Genomic DNA, 19374 nt, shown 5'->3' on the forward strand with positions numbered 1-19374 from the left:
GACGTTGTCACATCAGGCCAGGGAGGTTTGGACAGATTTTTTTCCATAATAGATAAAATCATCATCAAACTGCATTTTGTATTTTTGTATTTCCTCTTTATAATATTACACTTTGATCAGTATTCATGTGTGACAAATAACTAAGAAATCAGGCCCTGTATCTGCAACATCAACTGCAGCTCGATGGCTGTGGTTTTACTTTTCAGAGGTGAATAAAGCCACAGCTACTAACACAGAACTGCTGAAATTAGTTTTGTTGGCTTCAAAGTTCAGTGAATCACAAGGTCTCTTTTTCCTGTTGCACCCTTTTTTCTGCTGACCACAGCAGGTACCCTGCACGATACACACACACACACACACACACACACACACACACACACACACACACACACACACACACACACACACACACACACCCTCTCTTACACGTACAGATTTTTAGTCTTCATACTCAAGACATACTTCACTAAGAGAGAATGGCTAGTGACAGGATCTATGCTGCTTTACCTGAGCCGCCTCGTCAAAGCGAAGCAGAAAGCAAAGAAGAAGAAAAGAAGGCTTTTGGGAATATTTTTGCAGAGTTGGAATCTGTGGACTTACCTCTTGGAACCACCTTAAGGTAAACTCCAAAACACACCCAAGATTTATCTGCTGAACACAACTGAAGGTGGACTGATTTAGCTAAATTACAACATTTAAAACGCTGGTTTGTCTTAATACCAAGACCAGGAAAGAACGCACTTAGAAGCTAGCGGACACATGCAAACTGTGTTTGCTTTGATTAAACTGTGAGTTCAATTACAGACATTTAATGTGAAAAAAGCTTAGTATTATTAGCGTCAGTGTCCGTCAGTATTTGTCAGGCTTTACCAGAATTGTATCTTGATTTAACAAAACAAAAACAAACAAACTATAAAGATGTAAATAACCTCCTCTGCATGTTGTTATTTAAAATGTATCTACAGCAGAACTGAGATGAATCAAATAGAAGCCACTAAAGCTCATTTGATAGCAGGCATCTTTATTATTACAAGTACCGTGTGAATGACAGTACAAATTATTTTCCTGTTTTTTACTACTAACCATGCAAACCACTCGCTATACAGTATTTATGATAAGATCATAAACAGTCAAAACCCGTGTGGTTTTCCATGTGGTACAATGTTTGAGGAACCAGGCACAGGCTATGCGGAAACAAAGCCGCAATCACCGGGGTCAACACGACCGTAGTGCGCCTCCCACAGGCCGGACCTCACACTGACCTATGCTCCGCTGTAGCTGCAGTGATAGCCGTAATATGCACATAACAATCATGGCGGACAGCGAAACCCTGGAGTGCATAACGGAGCACGAGCGGATTTTACAGGAAATTGAAAGCACCGACACAGCTTGTGTCGGTCCGACTCTTCGGTAAGAATATATAGCTTCTAAAAACGCCCTTAGCAACATAGGTCCTGTGTTTTTCACTGTGTATTACATGATCACACCTTTTGTTTAAGACCTAGCTTAGCCTTACCCAGTAGCAGGCTAGCGCTGGCTATTTTAGCCAACAGTCAAGATAGTGTTGAAATGAGGAATGGGGCTAGCTGTTGTGTTAGCAGCAGTGACTGTGAGGTAATCTTTTAGGTTATGTGTAAGGATGGATGACTAGTGACCTGTCAAAAATGTCAACATCATTTGTGGGTGTGGCTGTGGGACTTCACATCCTTACGTCGTTGTGCAGCTTGAGTTAGCTAACGGCTAACAGGTAACGATTTTGGATAGTTGTTGGCTAAAATAAAACGAATGCCACGAGCGGATAAGAACACTGACCCTGTGGTGTTGTGTTATGTGGGCGACAGTAGTGACACAGGATGCCGGTTTGCTCAGCCTGACGTTCCCCAACACACCGCACTGGTTATTTTAGGCAATTAGATGCCAAAGTAGCTTCCGAGGCCACAGTGAATAACATTAGCTGAATGCTTCCACCTGTCACACCTGTCCTGTAGACGTGCCTGTAGGCCGTGGTTGTTTCTCATACCTGGGGAAAGTGATGAGTGTATACCCTCCAGGTAACAATGCTATCTAGCTTTCTCAGCGCGTGTCTTCATCTCTTATCTCTAGGGTGACGCTGTCTTTTCTTCATCTCTTGGCAGCTTGGTCGGGTGTTGTAAAATGACAGTGACGTGCTGTCAGTGATCATAGGGGTTTGCTTTGCTTACTGTAGAGCTTACTAATAATAAGAATACTAATTGAAAGGGTCGGGCTAAAAACGGGATTTTTCTTATAGCTAATATTAGTGAATATTTCCTGGATAATAACACGTGCAAATGCAGCTCTGGTGCAGTGCATAGGCCTTTCCTGGGTGTGGACTATTATATGGCTCAGTGGACAGAGTCATAAACACTGGGTGTTGTGTGGTGGACTGTCTTCTCTTTTCATGATGGTAACAGCGAGTCAGTTACTCCAGTATTAACATTACCACTTGGCACTCATGTTCAGTCTTATAAATCACCATTGGAGCTGTGCCAGCCTGAAAGCATCGTCCTTGTAGTTCCAGTCAGTACAACAGTCGTTAAGGATAAACCAGAGGACTTAGGCAAAGACATGTCCTCACTATGTCTTTTTTTGTAGATAAAAAAGACAATCTGACCTTGCTGAGGAATGCAGGTTATGTTGGCATATTTGTTTCAATGGAACATTTGTACCCGTTTCCTTCAGCATCTTCACAAGGTCTTCTTCTTTTGTGCTAGCATAGATTCACTTGTTTCGGAGTGCATTTGCATTTGCTCCTAGGTGGGAGGGCGTCATGTCCATAATTATTCTGTTGTCCTGCTTGAGATTGCAAATATCCAAGACCATTTTTGTGAAGCAGGGGGGCAAACATGCTAACCATTAAGGCAGCACTGGCCGCCCTCCATAATACATACTGTGCAAGTGAAATACAAAGAATGCAAAATAGACACTGGGGAGGTAATGTCCCACTTTCAGACACACAGGAACAGCTAAAACAGTTATCATATTTGTTTGGTTCTTATGACTTTTAATAATTTTACTAACATGTTTAGTCTAGTTTGTGTAAAATGGCTTGACTCCTGCATTCTTAGTAATGTCCTCATTAACACAGCATTCTGTAATCCACCAAAACAATTGATGTAATAGAAAGTTGAGTGGAGATAGGTTAACTGGAAACACTAAATTGCCCATAGGTGTGGATGTGGGAGTGAATGTGAGTGCGATTGGTTGTCTGACCAGGGAGTACCCTGCCTCTCACCCCAAGACAGCTGGGAAAGGCTCCAGCGCCCCCCGCGACCCTGAAAAGGAGAAGCGCAAGGAAATGGATGGATGAAAGTTGAGAGAATAAACTGTCATCTCTGCAAATCATACTTTAATTAAACCTGAAATTAAAATCTAGCCAACGTCCAAAAATGCCTGCCATCCATTTTTCCCCTTATGAGTTCAGTAGTGATCAGTGTAGCTGCTCCCTCACATACATGTTAACTTCAAAAGCATGAACTTATGTGTGTGCACACCAAAAACAAATGTTAGATCCAGAAATGGCTGTGGTTGCTTTCCTCTCGTGTAATCTTGCAGGTTCTGTTGATCAGTAATATTCTATAATGCAAGATTTCTTTTGACGTTCTTGTAGATAACACAGTAAACATACTAGAAGAAACAAGGACCCTGTTCTTACATATGGTGGTCTATAATCTTTTGGCTGATTTCTTTGTCACTGACCAAAATCTCTTATCCTGTTAAAAGCCAGTTCTTATCCTGATAACGATATACACAGTGACATCTGGTGAGAATTTCAAGTAAGCAGCATTTCAAAATAATTTACTTAGAAAATTGGTGACGTGTTCAAGACTTATTTTACCCACTGTATATCATAATATAGTGCATTTTTGTAAATTCAGTGAATAGTCTATATAATTACAACATGGAAAGTACTGTTTCTTTTTTACATTTCAGTTAAATTATCAAAAGCACTTGGTGACTAGCAATGTAAATATAAAACATGAGTGTATAAAATCTAAAACACTTTTCAATAACAAAATGACCAAAGGCCCAACATAAGATACCAAATGCCAATGAAATAGAAACTATAGCAATATAAGGCTCACAGCATATATTTAATATAAAAATATCAAAACACTTACAACTATATAAGGCTAATAAACACTTAAAGAAAATAAATATGGGAGTTATCATTTACTTATTTATATGGCACATTTAATTACAACAGCAGCCTGGACCAAAGTGCAGTACAAAAACACAAAATAACTAGTACCAAATAATAGGGTTGTTCAGTATAACGATATATATCGGATGATGATAAGAAAACGTCTGTCGTTTCATTTTACGCTGTCGTTTGTTTTGTGGTGTCACAAAATAAACTGTTTACGGCAACATTTTTTCAAGGATTTGACGGTCACTGTGGAATTAACTTCTCTCTTCCTCTTATATTTAAAATAACCACACTACGGACGCAGAAGTGACTGTTCTTATGCGTTGTCGTTAGCAACAACGTCGGTAAAACCATTGCGTGGCTCCGCCGTCCGCTTGTTTATTTTCCACATAAACCTTTCATAATAAAGCTGAAGATCCTGTTGAGATTTTTCAAAATAAACTGAATCACGTGAAGTTGTATGCAGTGTGTTTACGGACGAGAAGCTAAAAAGAGCCGTCAGGTGTTAAAAAATAAACCTTCGAACAGGCTTTTTCCTGCAGCGTGCCATGTAATCAATACTCACAAACAAAATTATGGCTGTTTTAATTAACGTAACACTCGATTGCAGGCACACGACGCCCAGCTGAAAACACTTCATGCAAGTCGAGCTGCCTGAGATTCACAGAATTTACAGAAAATGTAAAATGTTTGTGATTTATATCGTTGTCGGGACGATCAATGTTTTATATCGGGATATGAGATTTTGGTCATAACGCACAGCCCTAACAAATAACTACTAATATTAGTACCAAACACCAGTTATGTTGCATCATACGTAGTGACACACACCAGATGACAGTCACGCAGTTCTTATGATTCAAACCTCTGGCTATTATGATGTCTCTCTGTGGTGGTCACAAAAATAGCCCGTCTGCAAACATTGACGGCCGAGTGTCCAGTCTTGGTTCAATGAGTTGGGGCTGCTGTAGCTGAGGTGGTCGAGCAGGTCATCTGCTAATCTGAATGTTAGCAGTTCCATCCAGTCTATGTCAAATATCCTTGAGCAGATAATATAAGATAATAACCCCAAGTTGCTCTCCGTGTGTGAATCTTTGAGTGCGCAGATAAATTAGAAAAGTGCTGTAAAAGAATCAGTCCATCAATCAGTGTGCTGTTTAGCTTGTCTTCATATCTGTTGTTGCACTCATAATATAAATGCAGCTGAGTCCTTTGTATCTGGAATCAGTGATTTTTGTAAAGTTGATTTGAATTTGCACAGTTAAATTTTCTGATCCGTATCAGATTTTTCATAACAATGTCGATGCTACAGAGGAAGCCCCTTGTTTAGGAATGGACACCCCATTTTCTTTTGGCTGGTTCTTTTGTACTGCTGATGTTTCTGTTGCAAACTGTCATCCAAAGCGATGAAAAAGTATTGCAGTAACTGCGTATTTTGTGACAGCAGAGTCTGTGCAATGTCTGTCATTCTGCGCAGACCCACGGCCAAAAGCTGCAGAAGCCTATCAACGATTCCATCCAGCGTTAACCTGTAGAGCAGGATTAAGTGCTTTTGTTGAAGGATTGTTCTAATGCAAGCCCCCCAAACACAGGCACACACACACAAATACAAAATTGTGTAGAGGGGAATCTATGAGTAGCACAGAGGTATATTACAACATCTAGTTAGTTTTCATTTTTATTCATTTAAGTTTAGTTTAGGTTAGTGTATGAAATTGGTTTGCTCATATTGCTTTACATGTATTTTTAAGTTTAGTTTGTGTTAGCTTCAGTATTAGTTTTGTTTTTGTAATATTATGAGCTGTTTTTGTCAAAGGCCAAATTTAGATGAGTGCACGAGTCCTTCTCCTGTAGTAGTCTCATCAGATTCGTGCATCAGTGGCTTTCTTTCACTGTAAGTGTTGATAAGTGTGATAAATGTTTGGCACATTACCAGACCAGAAACTATTTAGCAAGAATTTCAGTGTAACTGACAGTCCTCCCATTGCAACACCGTAGGGTGTGTTCCATTGACTCCAACACTCATAAACTGGCAGCGTAGTTGTTTTGTCTCATGTTTCTGCCCCTGGTTTTACTGTCTTGTGCCAGATACGAGCTTTGACTTCACCCTTGGTAGTTGAGCTGGCGGAGGATTTAAATTTGATTAGGTGAAGCAGCTGATTTGTTTAACAAAGTAACTCCAACTGCAGGTCAGTCTGTCGCTCCACAGAAGTCATGTCTGAGGGGACTTTAGTATATTAAGTCAAGAGTGAACCAGACATTCAAATTCAGAGAAAATGTAACCAACCTTTGCCTCAGATTAAAAAAAGTATTTATTATATGAAGCTCATTATATGTGTCCAAACTCCAGACAAATCATAGATGGTCGTGTGTATATGTGTGAGAGTGTATTAGGAATGTTCCTAAAAACAATTTAGACCAACCGACTAGTCTAAAACTAAGAAACACTCAGATGTGAATTCAAACACTAGAACTGTTTCATTAAAAATGTCAAAGACTCTCCAAACAGCAGCATTTAAAGCCACTGATCACATTCTTCAGTCGTTAATCATGCCGGCGCCTCAAATCGAGCATCGTGAACATTGAACATTTTACTCCAAACTGACAACAAAGAAGAAGAAAATCTAAAAAAATTAACATCAGAAAAATAAATAAATCGTGGCTGAAAGGTGTGCAGCTTTGTGCCCTGCATTAGCAATGATGCACGCTGTTCTGCAATTATGACAATCACTTCAATAAAAGTCCAAATTTATTTCTGAAATCCAGCTTCATAAACTGTCAGTTTTCCATGATGTGCGTTAGCTTTGATACGTGTAGTGTTTCATGTCCTCGTTAAGTAGTTTGTCTGGTGTTTATTGTAACTCATACTGAGTTACGCATTACTAACCACCAGTTGACCCCAGACAAGCAGCTAAAGCTTGCTTTCCACTAAGGTTGTTATAGTTAACTAAAACTACACTAAAAATAGTGTTAAAAAATGTTAACTGTAATGAAAGCCAAACATTTAAAAAAAATAACTGACTGAGAAATGTTATAAACTTGAATAAACTAAAATAAATAAAATACAAATATTGAGGTAATATGCTTGGTTTTATTGTTTAGTTTGCTAAAACAAAAAGTGCAACTTTACTGTTGAAGGGTTATTGGACATACTTCTTGATACTTTGGGTGTCTACAAAATGTTTTTAATTTTAATATCTGTAAAAATCTTGCCTCTGACATAAGCCCTTCACACATTAATAATTAAAAAGACTCAAACTAACACTGAAACTATGAAAGAAAAATCACTCTTGAACTGAAACTGAAATAAATATAAAAACTTGTTTGAAAATGCAAAACTATGACAACTCTGATTTTCTGCAGGTGAGTCAGGCTTGTGGCACTACAGGCTCCATGTCTACAGATACCTGTTTGCTGTAGTAGACGTGCTGATGTTTCCTGTCATGTGTTCTTTGTGCTGATTTTTAGCCATATTTATTAAAAAATGTCTACTCCTTCGATTTGTTTGTTATGATCAGAGCTAAAGGAAATGAAATTCCTTTTATTTTGATCTACAGTGTTAAATTGTGGAGTTAAATGATATCTTTAGTTGTTTCTTAGACTTGAACAAGCGTGCTGTTCGAGGGATGTAAAAAACAGTGTCACACTGAGGCGCGTCTGTAGTCCTCAGAGGGACAGATTAACATTTCATAGTGTGTGAAGGATTTTCTCAGTTCGTTACATTATGACAGTCATAAGTGTTGTGTTTGCCACATGAACCGTTATTGTAATCTAATGCCACACATAAAAATGGGAAGACGGTTTAAATTTGAATATTTTGATATGGGTTCGCTTTCACTGTGCCCACCCTTCGCCTGAAATTCTGACTTATTTAAATCCTTTATCAGTTCTGTTATTGTCAAGAAGCTGCATGTATTTGGCACAATCATGTGCGGGTGTTTATATAACCAGTTATGCCAAGAGTTCTGCCAAAACCAAAATTTGCTCACGAAAAACAAAAAACAAGCACAAAAACAAACATAGCAGATAAAAGGTTGTTTGCATACGCAAAGTAAAAGTTTAAAAAACAACAACAAAATATATGTGTGTGTGTGTGTGTGTGTGTGTAGGGCTGCAATGATTCATCGAGTAATTCGATAATAAAAAATTCTCAAAGCATGTTTCGTTTAGCTGTAACGTTTCACCCACATCTGTGATTCAAAACAGACCTTTGCAACTTTTAAAGTTTGAAATGCAGTCGTTCAGGCAGTTTTGGAGAAACGTGCCCCAAATTTAAGTGTCTGTTACCTTTAAACTAGTCTGTTAATCTAAATAGTTTTTCCCCATTTAGTCAATTAAGAAATGAGTTGCCAGGAATACATACAACATTAAGCCCACGAAGCCCGTGGAACTGGAGTCACACTGCGAAGAGCAAAGAGGTGGTGCCGTTAGTGAGAAGATAAGCTCAGGTTGAGTGATAGAAAACAGGTTTTTTTTTCCTAGTGTCCAAAGCAGCAGCACTGTCCCAGTAACCAGCATTAAAGCCTTGACTGGGAAAAAGCTAGCAGCAGTCGTTCATCAAAGCACTTGATCAACAAACTCTGATGTAAAAAAAACGAGTGCTCGTTAATACGACGTTAACGCCATAACCGCATTAACGTGGCAAATCCCCGTTAGCGAGTTAACACGGATCGCCCCGTGTGAGGGCTGCATGGTGCTAACGCGTTAACTTGCTACTGCTTTTCAAGCATAAACATCACGTAGATATCTAAGGAGCTTGGAAAGAAAAGCGTCTGGACTTGAAGTTGTTCGAAGACTCTCATCCAAGAAGCTTCTTCAGTTCTAGGGTCAAATGGTGGAGAGTCCTAGATTTAAGCCCTGTGGGAGTAGCCCCCCAGAGGGACAGTGGGGGGAATATGAGTAGGAAGGGATCTCAACACTGGTGAAGTTGGTGAAGTCGGCGGAGTTCTTGATTGGATGTGGTGGTCCCCACCAGGGTGGCTAGGATGCCAGCAAGGTGTTTGGAAATGTTGTAAGTGGCTGAGTTTATGCTGCTGACAATGGGTCTGAGTGGGACGCCTTCTTTATGGATCTTAGGAAGTCTGTAAATACAGCGTATGGCATCCCCTGGGTATAGACAATGATATAATAATAATAATACATTTTATTTGAAAGCTCCTTTCAGAACACTCAAGGACACTGCACTCAGCAGAACAATAAAAGCAACATGAAGCCAGCAGTTTACACAATCATAAAAGCATAAGACATAAAACACATTGAAAAATAGCAGAGTGGAGAGTTTATGTGTGATAAGCTGTTTTGAACAAGTGAGTTCTGAGTTGGGACTTAAAGAGAGACAAGGAAGCGATATTTCTTAAATCAGGAGGAAGGGAATTCCAGAGTGGAGGAGCAGCTGAAAGCCCTGCTCCCCAGGGTGGCAAGACGGGGAGAGACACCGGGATGGGGTGGTGATCTGAACCACATCAGAGAGATATGGAGGGGAGAGATGATGAAAAGCCTTAAATGTGTACAAGAGTTTTGGGGTTTTTTGCCGTCCCATTTGGTTCTTTAGCCGTCAGAATTGTTGTCTGAAGACCAACAAGGAGACCCAATGGATTTACTTTGCCAAATGGATCATCATGGCATTGCCGTACTGGTCCATTTGATCGACCTTTATTGTTGTTATTATTTATTTTATTTTATTTTCAGTTGTTACAGACGGGACAGACATGACTGAGGGACAGGAAAGGGAGAAAGAACGATGCAGGAAAAGAAAATCAGAAGGGAAGAGGGACAGTGAGAAGTACAAGAGTGTTTTGAAATATGTCGGATGGTCAATGATTTTGTCCTTTTCAAGGTCTAAGTGATAACTTACTTTTTGTAGCTGCTTGTGGGGTCTCGCTTTAAGGCTTCGTAGGAGTCACTGAGGAGTGTAGTAATCTTTGTGTGGTAACCTGTTGTGTGTGTGTGTGTGCGTGTGATGTTGTGGTCTTTGCTCAGGAAGCGACGGCCTTCTTTTTCTTGTACTGTGAGGTTAGACGGAGGGACTGGAGAGGGTGGCTGAAACTTTCATCCTGATTTGCTCTGCTTCTGTTTGTGATATTTTATCAGTCCGTATGGCTGTTTCTGTGGCTGTGATGAGGTCCACTATGGACAGCTGTTGAGGAGAAATGGCAAAATTGAAAGAAAGAACATCGCCCAGATGCTCTTCTTTCCAAGCTCCTTAGACCACGATGACCTGGATGACCTTCACAGACATCGTGTAAATATAGAGATATTAAAGACAGCTTAGATTATCGAGCTTGCTAAAGGCTGACAGCAGCCGTCCTATTTTACATGGAAGGAAGAGAGGTGAGTCTAAAGGGAAGCATGGTGTGCACCAGACCATATTTATGTCAATGTTTTCAGAACATTTTTCAGATTGAAAGTGAAATAATATAAATACTGTCTCAATGAAATTGTGTGAAGTATAAATTTTTTTTGCAAGCGTCTCTTTACACAATGCAAAGATAAAAGGGGCGGAGCCGTTACTGAGAAGTAGAGCTGGGCGATAGAACGATAACGATATGTATCGCGATATAACTTTTTCTCGATAGAAAAATTAAACTATCGCGATAGACCTCGCCGCTCTTGTCCTCTTTAAAAAAAAAGAAAAACAAAGAAAAGAACAGCCAATCCAAATTACGTAGCGCAGAGCCGAACCAATCACAGCCGCAGCGTCACGTCACGTGACTTGTTACGTACAGCACAAGTGCCAAGCCGCACATGTGTATTTGTTTGGGAAGCAGCCAGCCACCGTACCGCCCGGGTAATGGAGGAAATGAGCGTGACCGAAGAGAAAACAGATGATGGTTCCAACGCCGGAGAGATTGTCGAACGGAAGAGCCATAGAAGTTCCGTAGTGTGAAGGTATTTCGGCTATTTCAAGTCTGACAAAAAACAGAGTAGCGTGCACTGTAAATGTGCCGAAAGCAAGTCTGGAAATACAATAAACTGGTGCATGCGCTACGTCCACACGTACCCGGGTATTTTTGAAAACGCAGATTTTTCTATGCGTTTGCACCTTTCGTCCACACGTAAACGGCGTTTTTGGTCACTGAAAACGAAGATTTTTGAAAACTCCGTTTTTGCATTTACGTGTGGACTAGAAAAACGGAGAAAACGCAGCGTCAAAGGTGTGCGCATTTTTTGACGTCACACTGTGCGCCACGTTATTGTTTCGGTGAAATGAATTTCTACAATACTGTTACTGTTAATTCTACTCTCTGCAGTGTTTAAATGCTTACATATACACACAGTTACTGTCCCTCCACACATACGACTCGGTTCTGCTTCTATGCCCCAGCTTTGTTTACTTTTTCCCACCGAGGCTTCTAGACTTCTGATTGGCCAACATTTCTGCACGGTTAGGAATCTAGCGCCACCTGCTGCTTTGGCATGTTCATAGCAGCGTTTTCCTTCATTTCTGCCTTTATGTGTGGACGGGATTATTTTTTAAAACGAAAACGGAAAATCTCCGTTTTCAAAAATACCCGTGTACGTGTGGACGTAGCCTCAGTCTCTGACTGGAAGCGCTAATTCGTCATTCGGCTTTTGTCAGACTAAAGTAACTGTTAAAACTGTTTGAAAAGCTCAGCTATACAACAAGGAGAGATTGAGAATTTCCTTTTAGTTCTCAGTTTATTTGATATTGACAAAAGTTAGTCAGTTTTGTCTGTTCTTCTGTAAAACAAACTAAGATTTATTTTTAGAATTAATATTTTGTTTCTAAGTGGAATTGACAATTTAGTCTGTTTCTGTTTGTTCTATTTTGAAACTTAAACGCTTTAGCGGCTGCCTTTTGTGTAGTTTGCAATATTTGCCTTTATTTATCTGAAAAAGTCTCATGTTCCTTAAGTACATCTACCCTGTTGAACTTATTATGGGAAATAAATATTTAAATAAAAACAAGCTGCTGATTATTTCACATTTTACTTGTGAGCAACGGCACATTTAAATCTTACAAATATAGTTATTTGGCTGATATCGTGATAGATATCGTTATCGCCTGAAATGAAAAAAACATATCGTGATATGAAAAAATCTCATATCGCCCAGCTCTACTGAGAAGGTGAGCTTTGTTTGAATAAGGCTTCTAGCATCTAAAGCAGCAGCGCTGTTCCTTTGATCCCCATTAAAACATTTACTGGGAAAATGTGAGCAGGAATCCTCCATCAAAGCACCTGATCAAAGAAGTCTGATGTGAAGAAAAGCAAACTTTGTAGCTGCTCTATCGTTTCACACAGTGAAAAATCACAAGCCAATAAAAATGCACATAGGTTACCAAACTGTGAGCCGCTGGACTGTGTGACTCAAACGCGTACAAAAACTCAGAGTACAGATTTATGTTTTATGCGTTTTATAAGAAAAAGTTTTCTTTGAGAATAACATTTAATTTGCCCCGTAATAGAAAAGGCTTGGTGTTTTTGTTTTTGACAAATGAAACCTGAAACTAAAAATGAAACTCCAAAGATTGCAGTTTCTAAAATGGAAACCAATGAGCATTTTGAAAGACTCTTTCTCTTTTCAATATCTATTATTTCTCATTAATAAAACCAACATTTTTCTTATCCAATTACTTGATTAATTAACGAAATAATCTATAGTTTAATCGTTTAATTAAATTCCCAACAGCTGCAGCCCTAAAGAATATTAGTAACAATAATGATATCAAACCAAAATATTTTGCATATATTTTATTGAAGACTGTGCAGTAAAAATAAAACAATAAACATAAGCCATATTGCATGACTAAACTAATAAATCTGTTTAGAGAGTGACTCTGTTTAAAAATATCTAAATTTTTACATTCACTCTATAAATGTGACTTTTTTAAATTAAATAGCAGACAGTTTATCAACAGTGCATATTCTCAATAGTTTTCTTTTAATACATAAGAGAATGATTCTCTGACCTATTAGGTTTTCAGTTAAAAGGGATTTTTCTGTGTGTGGGTGTATGTAAAGCAGCCCTGTGCACCTGTGTTTCAGTTGATTTCCATGCCTGTGTATCAGCACTAGCCTGCTGTGTTCCACATAAAATAATTTAGATGCTGATACTCTCTCACTTTGCTTAACTGCTCAAGTCTGCACAAGAAAAGCACAACACATAAATCTTTGACAGTTAAAGAAAGGAGCAGTTTGAAAATGAGTGCATTGCTTGTCTTTGTTCTCCCTTCACCTTAAATTGTTGGGAAAAAGCCTGGGCAGTAAAGGATTTTTTAAAAAATATAAGACCAAATATCTGTTTTTTAAAATAATAATGAACCAGTATTTTGAACTCTGGGGTGACAGAAAATGCAGAATTGATTTGTCAGACAAAGAAGAACAGAACTTATCCACCACACTGGAAAATGGTTACTGGCCAAATACAAAAACAGCCCATGAGTTTGTCCAGGATAAAGTCTCATTTAAAAACCAAAGAACAAACAGGATGTGTTAATCTCATCGTACTAATGAAGAACAGCGTAGCGCTAACATCAGATGAGCAGACTGTAGAAACGTTTGAGATTCCTCCGAGCAAAATTGCGATGGTTGTCCATCAGGGCTGCCACAGACGATTATTTTCATAGTCGACTAGTCACCGATTATTTTTGCGATTAGTCGACTAATCAGATCCATCGGACGTAAAACATACAGCTTATTGCACCAGCAGCATCTGCTCTTATATAACTATCATTAGCTTACAGCTGGAAGTGATTCAGGTGTGTGCCAACTAAAAATAAAGACAAGATGATATGATAGTTTATTAAAGTTTTAATGAAATTTGGAGATCGTCTCGGTGGAGTTTGATGAACTCCGCCGTCTGCTCCTTGCTATCTAACATATAACAGGACGGTCACCTATCGAGCTGGTGGGTAACATATTTTGCAAATGTGTGGTGTCTTGATAAACCGAGCAGATATTTGAAGTTTGCACAGCTACATTCTCACCTGAAAATATATTAAAAGTTTCTTTTGTGACCCAGAAAGAGTAATATTAAAACTAAGTAGCTGCCGCCATTGTTGGAAACTGGAATTAGCTGAGCCGTGCTATGAATTCTGGGATATGGTGGGCCATCTTCTTCCTGTTAAGAGGGAGTTTTTCCTTCCCACTGTCACCTTGCTCATATGGGGTCCATATGATTGTTGGGTTTTCTCTGTATGTATTATTGTATCAATATAAAGCACCTTGAGGCGACTGCTGTTGTGATGTGGCGCTGTGTAAATTAAATTGACTTGAGTCTTCTGTTTCAGTCTGTTATTATACACTTAAGTGCTACTACTTATTCCTGTGTTGTTCAGGATTTTGCAAAGCTTCAGACGACGGGTCGACTATTAAACTGGTTTAGGCGATTTTGATAGTCGATGTAATCGTGGCAGCCGTAAACTGTCACATGTCAGTTGGCTGATCTTTCTCCACTGTTCCATGGCAGGTGGTGATATACTGTGGGGAGCAGCATATCTCAAAGGCACAAAGTTCCCACTCCTGTGTCACTGGCAAAATAATTTGTGTGTATTCCTCCACATAAATGAAATAAATAAATAAACTGTTACTTGCATGAGTCTCATTATAGTGAGACAGCTGGATGCAAACCCTACACGATCCCTTGGATTAAATTAGACTGAAAGTTGTTGTTGATTAAAATTTCTAAATGGTTTTTGAAGAAACTGTAGCACTTAATATAGCAAAAAGCCAGCAGACTGTTGTTAAGCTGGCTCTGTGGAAAGCAGATAAACAGCTCAGGTCTTCATAAGAAAAGCACCTAAATGTGAATCTGTGACAGTTGCTGCAATTATCAAATTCAAATCCTTGGATGAAATGGATCAAGTTTCATTTAAAATGATGGATGTCTGAGTCCAGATCAGTATCTATAGCTGAAGATAATTTTCGTTGTTGCGTTGCTTTTTTTGGCACAGCTGCAGCTTTGCTTCATGGCCGATGTTGCAATGCCATAAATTTCAAGCTTAATTTAAATCCATGTTTATCACACTTACAAATAAGTGTGAGACAAGTCACGGATGAAAGGCTAAATGCTGTTTTTTATCCATCAGAGATATTTGATTGATTTGCTGATGGGAAGTTTTTGACAGATGTTTAAATACTGTTACAGTTACTTCTCAAGGCAACGTAGACCCGGGTGAGGTGGCTTCAAAATAATATTGCATTATATCAAGGTGTTTTTGTGCAAGCAGTACTTTGAGCAGTAGGGTTTAAGGATCATTATTTAATTTTTACCACAACATGTACTAATATAATGTCCTGTCAGATAGCCTTGTTGGACTGGACTGGTTCCTTTATACCTGAGCCCTCACAATGCTTTACGCATCTTTCCGCATTCATACAGTCCCGATCAAAAGTTTAAGATCACTTAAGAAATGTCAAAAATCACATTTTGATCTTTTTGATTGAGCTTCAACATGCAACAAGAAGAAAGGGGAGTGAGACAAAACACTTTTTGAGCATGCAGTTTACTGAAAACAGTGCTTACACTGAAACAGGCTGTTTTACAGCTGATCAAAAGCTTAGTACCACGTGCGCTGGCAAAGGTCGGCAGCCTATTAGCCTGGGACTAATAAAGGTTATCTTAACTAATCTTATCTTTACAAAGCCAAATCTGTGCAAAAATGTGGATTCAGTATACATATGTGCATAGAAGTATTTACCAGGGAAATTCAATTAAAAACAGGTTCAAAGTATTCCTTGTTTTTATTGGAAATATGGAAAAATCTAAAAGCTACGAACTGTATGTGTCAAAGATAATAAACCCTACAACTGTGAGAAAAAGTTTTTGGCAGAATGAGCTGGAGTAACTTCCTGTCACATTATTTAAGACTTCCATGAGACTCTTCTCATCTTTGCCTCACTGCAGTTTGTTATCTACACAGATTCTTTCTCAGCACTTCATGGACTGGTGTTTGTCTTGGCGTGCAGTGTAAACTGTGGGAGCCTTTATACACAGGTGTGTGGTTTTCTAAACAATGGCAGTTCATGTTGCTGCAGGTTGACAGTAGTTTTGCAGAACAATTATTATTTGAGTTCTTTTCTACGTAGCACTCTTAATTCTTATTCTCATGTATATATCTCATGTATAGCTCATGCACATATCTTTCTACGTAGCACTTTTAATTCTTATCCCTACTTTTATTTTTCCATGTCTATTTAAGTGCTATTTATGACACTATGTTTGCACTGAAGCACCGCAGCAATTTCCTAATGTTGTAAACCTGCTCAACATTTGGCAATAAAACCCTTTCTGATTCTGATTCTGATTCTGATTCTTGGTGATTCGCAATTCATGGAGTAATTCGGATTTCCACTCAGTATGTGTGTATACACCTCTCTGCATTTAATCTCTGTCTCCTCCACAGCATGTCTTCATGGTCAGAGGGCCCGGTGGCGCCAGTGTCCGGCAGCCTCGCCTCTGTCAGTGCGCCCCAGGGTGGCTGTGGCTACAATGTAGCTTCATCACCAGTGTGTGAATGTGTGTGTGAATGACTGAATGTAGTGTAAAGCGCTTTGGGATCCTATGGACTAGAAAAGCGCTATACAAATGCAGGCCATTTACCATTTGGGTTTTTCTCTGTATGTATTATTGTACGGTCTACCTTACAATATAAAGCACCTTGAGGCGACTGTTGTTGTGACTTATGTGAGTCACTGGTAGGTTCACAACAGTACTCATGCTATTCCTCTTCAGTGTCACTAGATGGCGTAGTAATTCCAATAAATGGAAGGTTATGCCAGTATTGTAGGCTGGGATGTAGCTGCTCGGCCATGAAACTCTCCACCAAGTGAAGTTTAGAGGTCTGTAGCGATCGACCTCTCTGCACTATGCACCTCCCTTTGTGATTTCACGTCGCCTACCACTTTGTGGCTGAGTTGCTGTCATTTCTATTTGCTTCCACTTCATTATAATAATTCTAACAGTTGACTGTGGAATATTTAGTGAGGAAATTTCACAGCTGTACTTGTTGCACATGTGGCATCCTGTCGACTTCACTGAGCTCCGGAGAGTGCCCCACATTTCTCTCACAAGTGTTTGTAGAAGCAGTCTGCATGGCTATTATCACTCCTGGTTCAGGAAAGATCAGAAACATACAATACTTTGTAGTTGCCTTGTTATGTTCCTGATCTCTTCCTCGTAATTATTTTTACAAATGATGCAGTTGTGCTCATGCTAGATTTTCATACAAAGGCTGAAATAATTCAGTTTATTAGTCAAAACATGTCATAGAAAAGTATGTATGACATGTTTACATTCACCATGTACAGTAACAAAAACTGATCAGTGCAAGAAGCAATCAGGAAACGTTTATTTCATTAAAGGAAAGCTGACTGCCCGTTAAAACAAATATGAAATATTCTGTATGTTCTGAAATGGAAAGTTCTACACCTGTTGCAGTATTGTTACTCCAGCTCTTTGTGCTGTCTTTGGATTGCTACCTTAAGCTCCCACTCTGTTGTTTTTGGTCCCACTGTGTTTTAGTCTACCGTTGGCTGATTGTCCAGAGTAGGGCTGCTCGATATAACGATATATATCCGATGACGATATAAAAACATCTATCGTTTCATTTTACGCTATCGTTTGTTTCGTGGTGTCGGAAATAAACTGTTTACAGCGATATTTGTTCATGGTTCTGATGTCACTGTAGAGGCTATATTCATTTCTTAAAGTTCTCTCTTTCTCTTATATTTAATATAACCACACTACGGACGGACAAGCGCCTGTTTTTAAGCGTTGTCGTTAGCAACAACAACGTTAAAACCATCGCGTGTCCGTTTGTTTATGTTCCACATAAACCTTTCACAATAAAGCTCAAGATCCTGTTGAGACCTTTCAAAATAAACTGAATCACGTGAAAGAGCAGATTATTTACGGATGAGAAGTAAAAAAGACGCCAGGTGCTAAAAAATAAAGCTCAGACTCAAACGTTAGAACAGGCTTTTCCCCGCAGCACGCCGTGTAATAAATACTCACAAAGAAAACGGCGCCGTTACAACTTATGTCTAAAAATGCATCCTTTAATGCATCGGTTAAAACACTCGACTCCAGCTACACGACGCCCAGAAGGAAACACTTCACGCAAGTCGAGCTGCCCAAGATTCACAGACTTTACAGAAAATGTTACATTTTTGTGATTTATATCGTTATCGGACGATAGATGTCTTGTATCGGGATATGAGATTCTGGACATATCGCACAGCCCTTGTCCAGAGCCAGCATTTACAGGGAGGCTCCTAATGTTTCATGAAGGATGAAGGAATCTAATCTGTATCAGCTTTGATACAGTACTAACACTCTGCTTTAGGTGTCTCTTGGTACATCTGACTGATAAGATGGGAATTTAAATTCCAATAATATACAAATATATACTTCTAAGGATATAAATAAAAATGGAATAGCAGCAAATCAGTGCACCTATTTACGTAGATATGGTCAAGATGACCAATGTGTAAAAATCCAACATTGTTTGTAATTTCAGCTCACGTTTGAACAAAAAGACAGAAGCTGAAAGATGAGCGGCTCTGTTGACCTGAGAAAGCTGTGCAGGTTTTATCATTTTATGTGAGTTTTGTCAGTGAACGAGTACAATTTTTCAATTAAAACCGTGAAAAGTTTGCATTTATCGGTTAGTGGAGAGAGACCGGGGTTTGAGCACATGCAGCACAGGGCCACTGATCGGACTCGCACCGCTGCGTTTCAGCCATGTGGTCGCCTGCTCACCCACTGAGCTAAACTGGCACACACATAAGAAAGGGTTGTTTGTTTTTTCATTTTTCTGTTCATGTTTTATCCTCTTTCTTCTGCTGTTTGTTAAACTGTTACCCATCTACTCCTCTTTCAGGTCTATTTATGATGACCAACCCAATGCCCACAAGCGCTTCATGGAAAAGCTTGATGCCAGGATCAGGAATCATGACCGTGAGATTGAAAAGATGTGCAATTTTCACCACCAAGGGTTTGTGGATGCCATCACAGAGCTCCTCAAAGTCCGTGCTGATGCAGAAAAACTGATGGTAAGAGAGATTACGTTAAACATAACTAGCGACACATAGAGGTGATAGTAAGAGAGCTCGCTTTTATTATACATTGGCTTTTTAATTTAACAGTGGGTGTGTGAACTCCTGCATTGTGAAGAAGAGAAAATTACAGCAGGTTTTTTGGGATTATTGGTAATAGGGCTGAACGATTATGGAAAATAATCT

At 39.2% G+C, this 19374-nt stretch overlaps 1 protein-coding gene across 2 annotated transcripts; it reads left to right on the top strand.

Moving 5' to 3' along the window:
- The first annotated feature begins 402 nt into the window (after positions 1 to 402).
- LOC102307743 (exocyst complex component 6-like) lies at positions 403 to 19368 on the top strand. Of its 2 annotated transcripts, none has more exons than XM_005949637.3 (2): positions 403 to 619; positions 19014 to 19368. In XM_005949637.3, exons 1-2 carry the CDS (start codon positions 477 to 479, stop codon positions 19222 to 19224), a joined length of 354 nt encoding a protein of 117 aa, XP_005949699.1. In that variant the 5' UTR covers positions 403 to 476; the 3' UTR covers positions 19225 to 19368. The 2 variants fall into 2 exon arrangements, with proteins under 2 accessions (XP_005949699.1, XP_005949698.1); XM_005949636.3 differs by lacking the exon at positions 403 to 619 and adding an exon at positions 680 to 1410.
- The last annotated feature ends 6 nt before the right edge of the window (positions 19369 to 19374 follow it).

This window comes from Haplochromis burtoni, unplaced genomic scaffold (assembly GCF_018398535.1).
Source record: "Haplochromis burtoni strain Fernald_Lab_line unplaced genomic scaffold, NCSU_Asbu1 Contig_691, whole genome shotgun sequence".
Classification (NCBI taxonomy): domain Eukaryota; kingdom Metazoa; phylum Chordata; class Actinopteri; order Cichliformes; family Cichlidae; genus Haplochromis; species Haplochromis burtoni.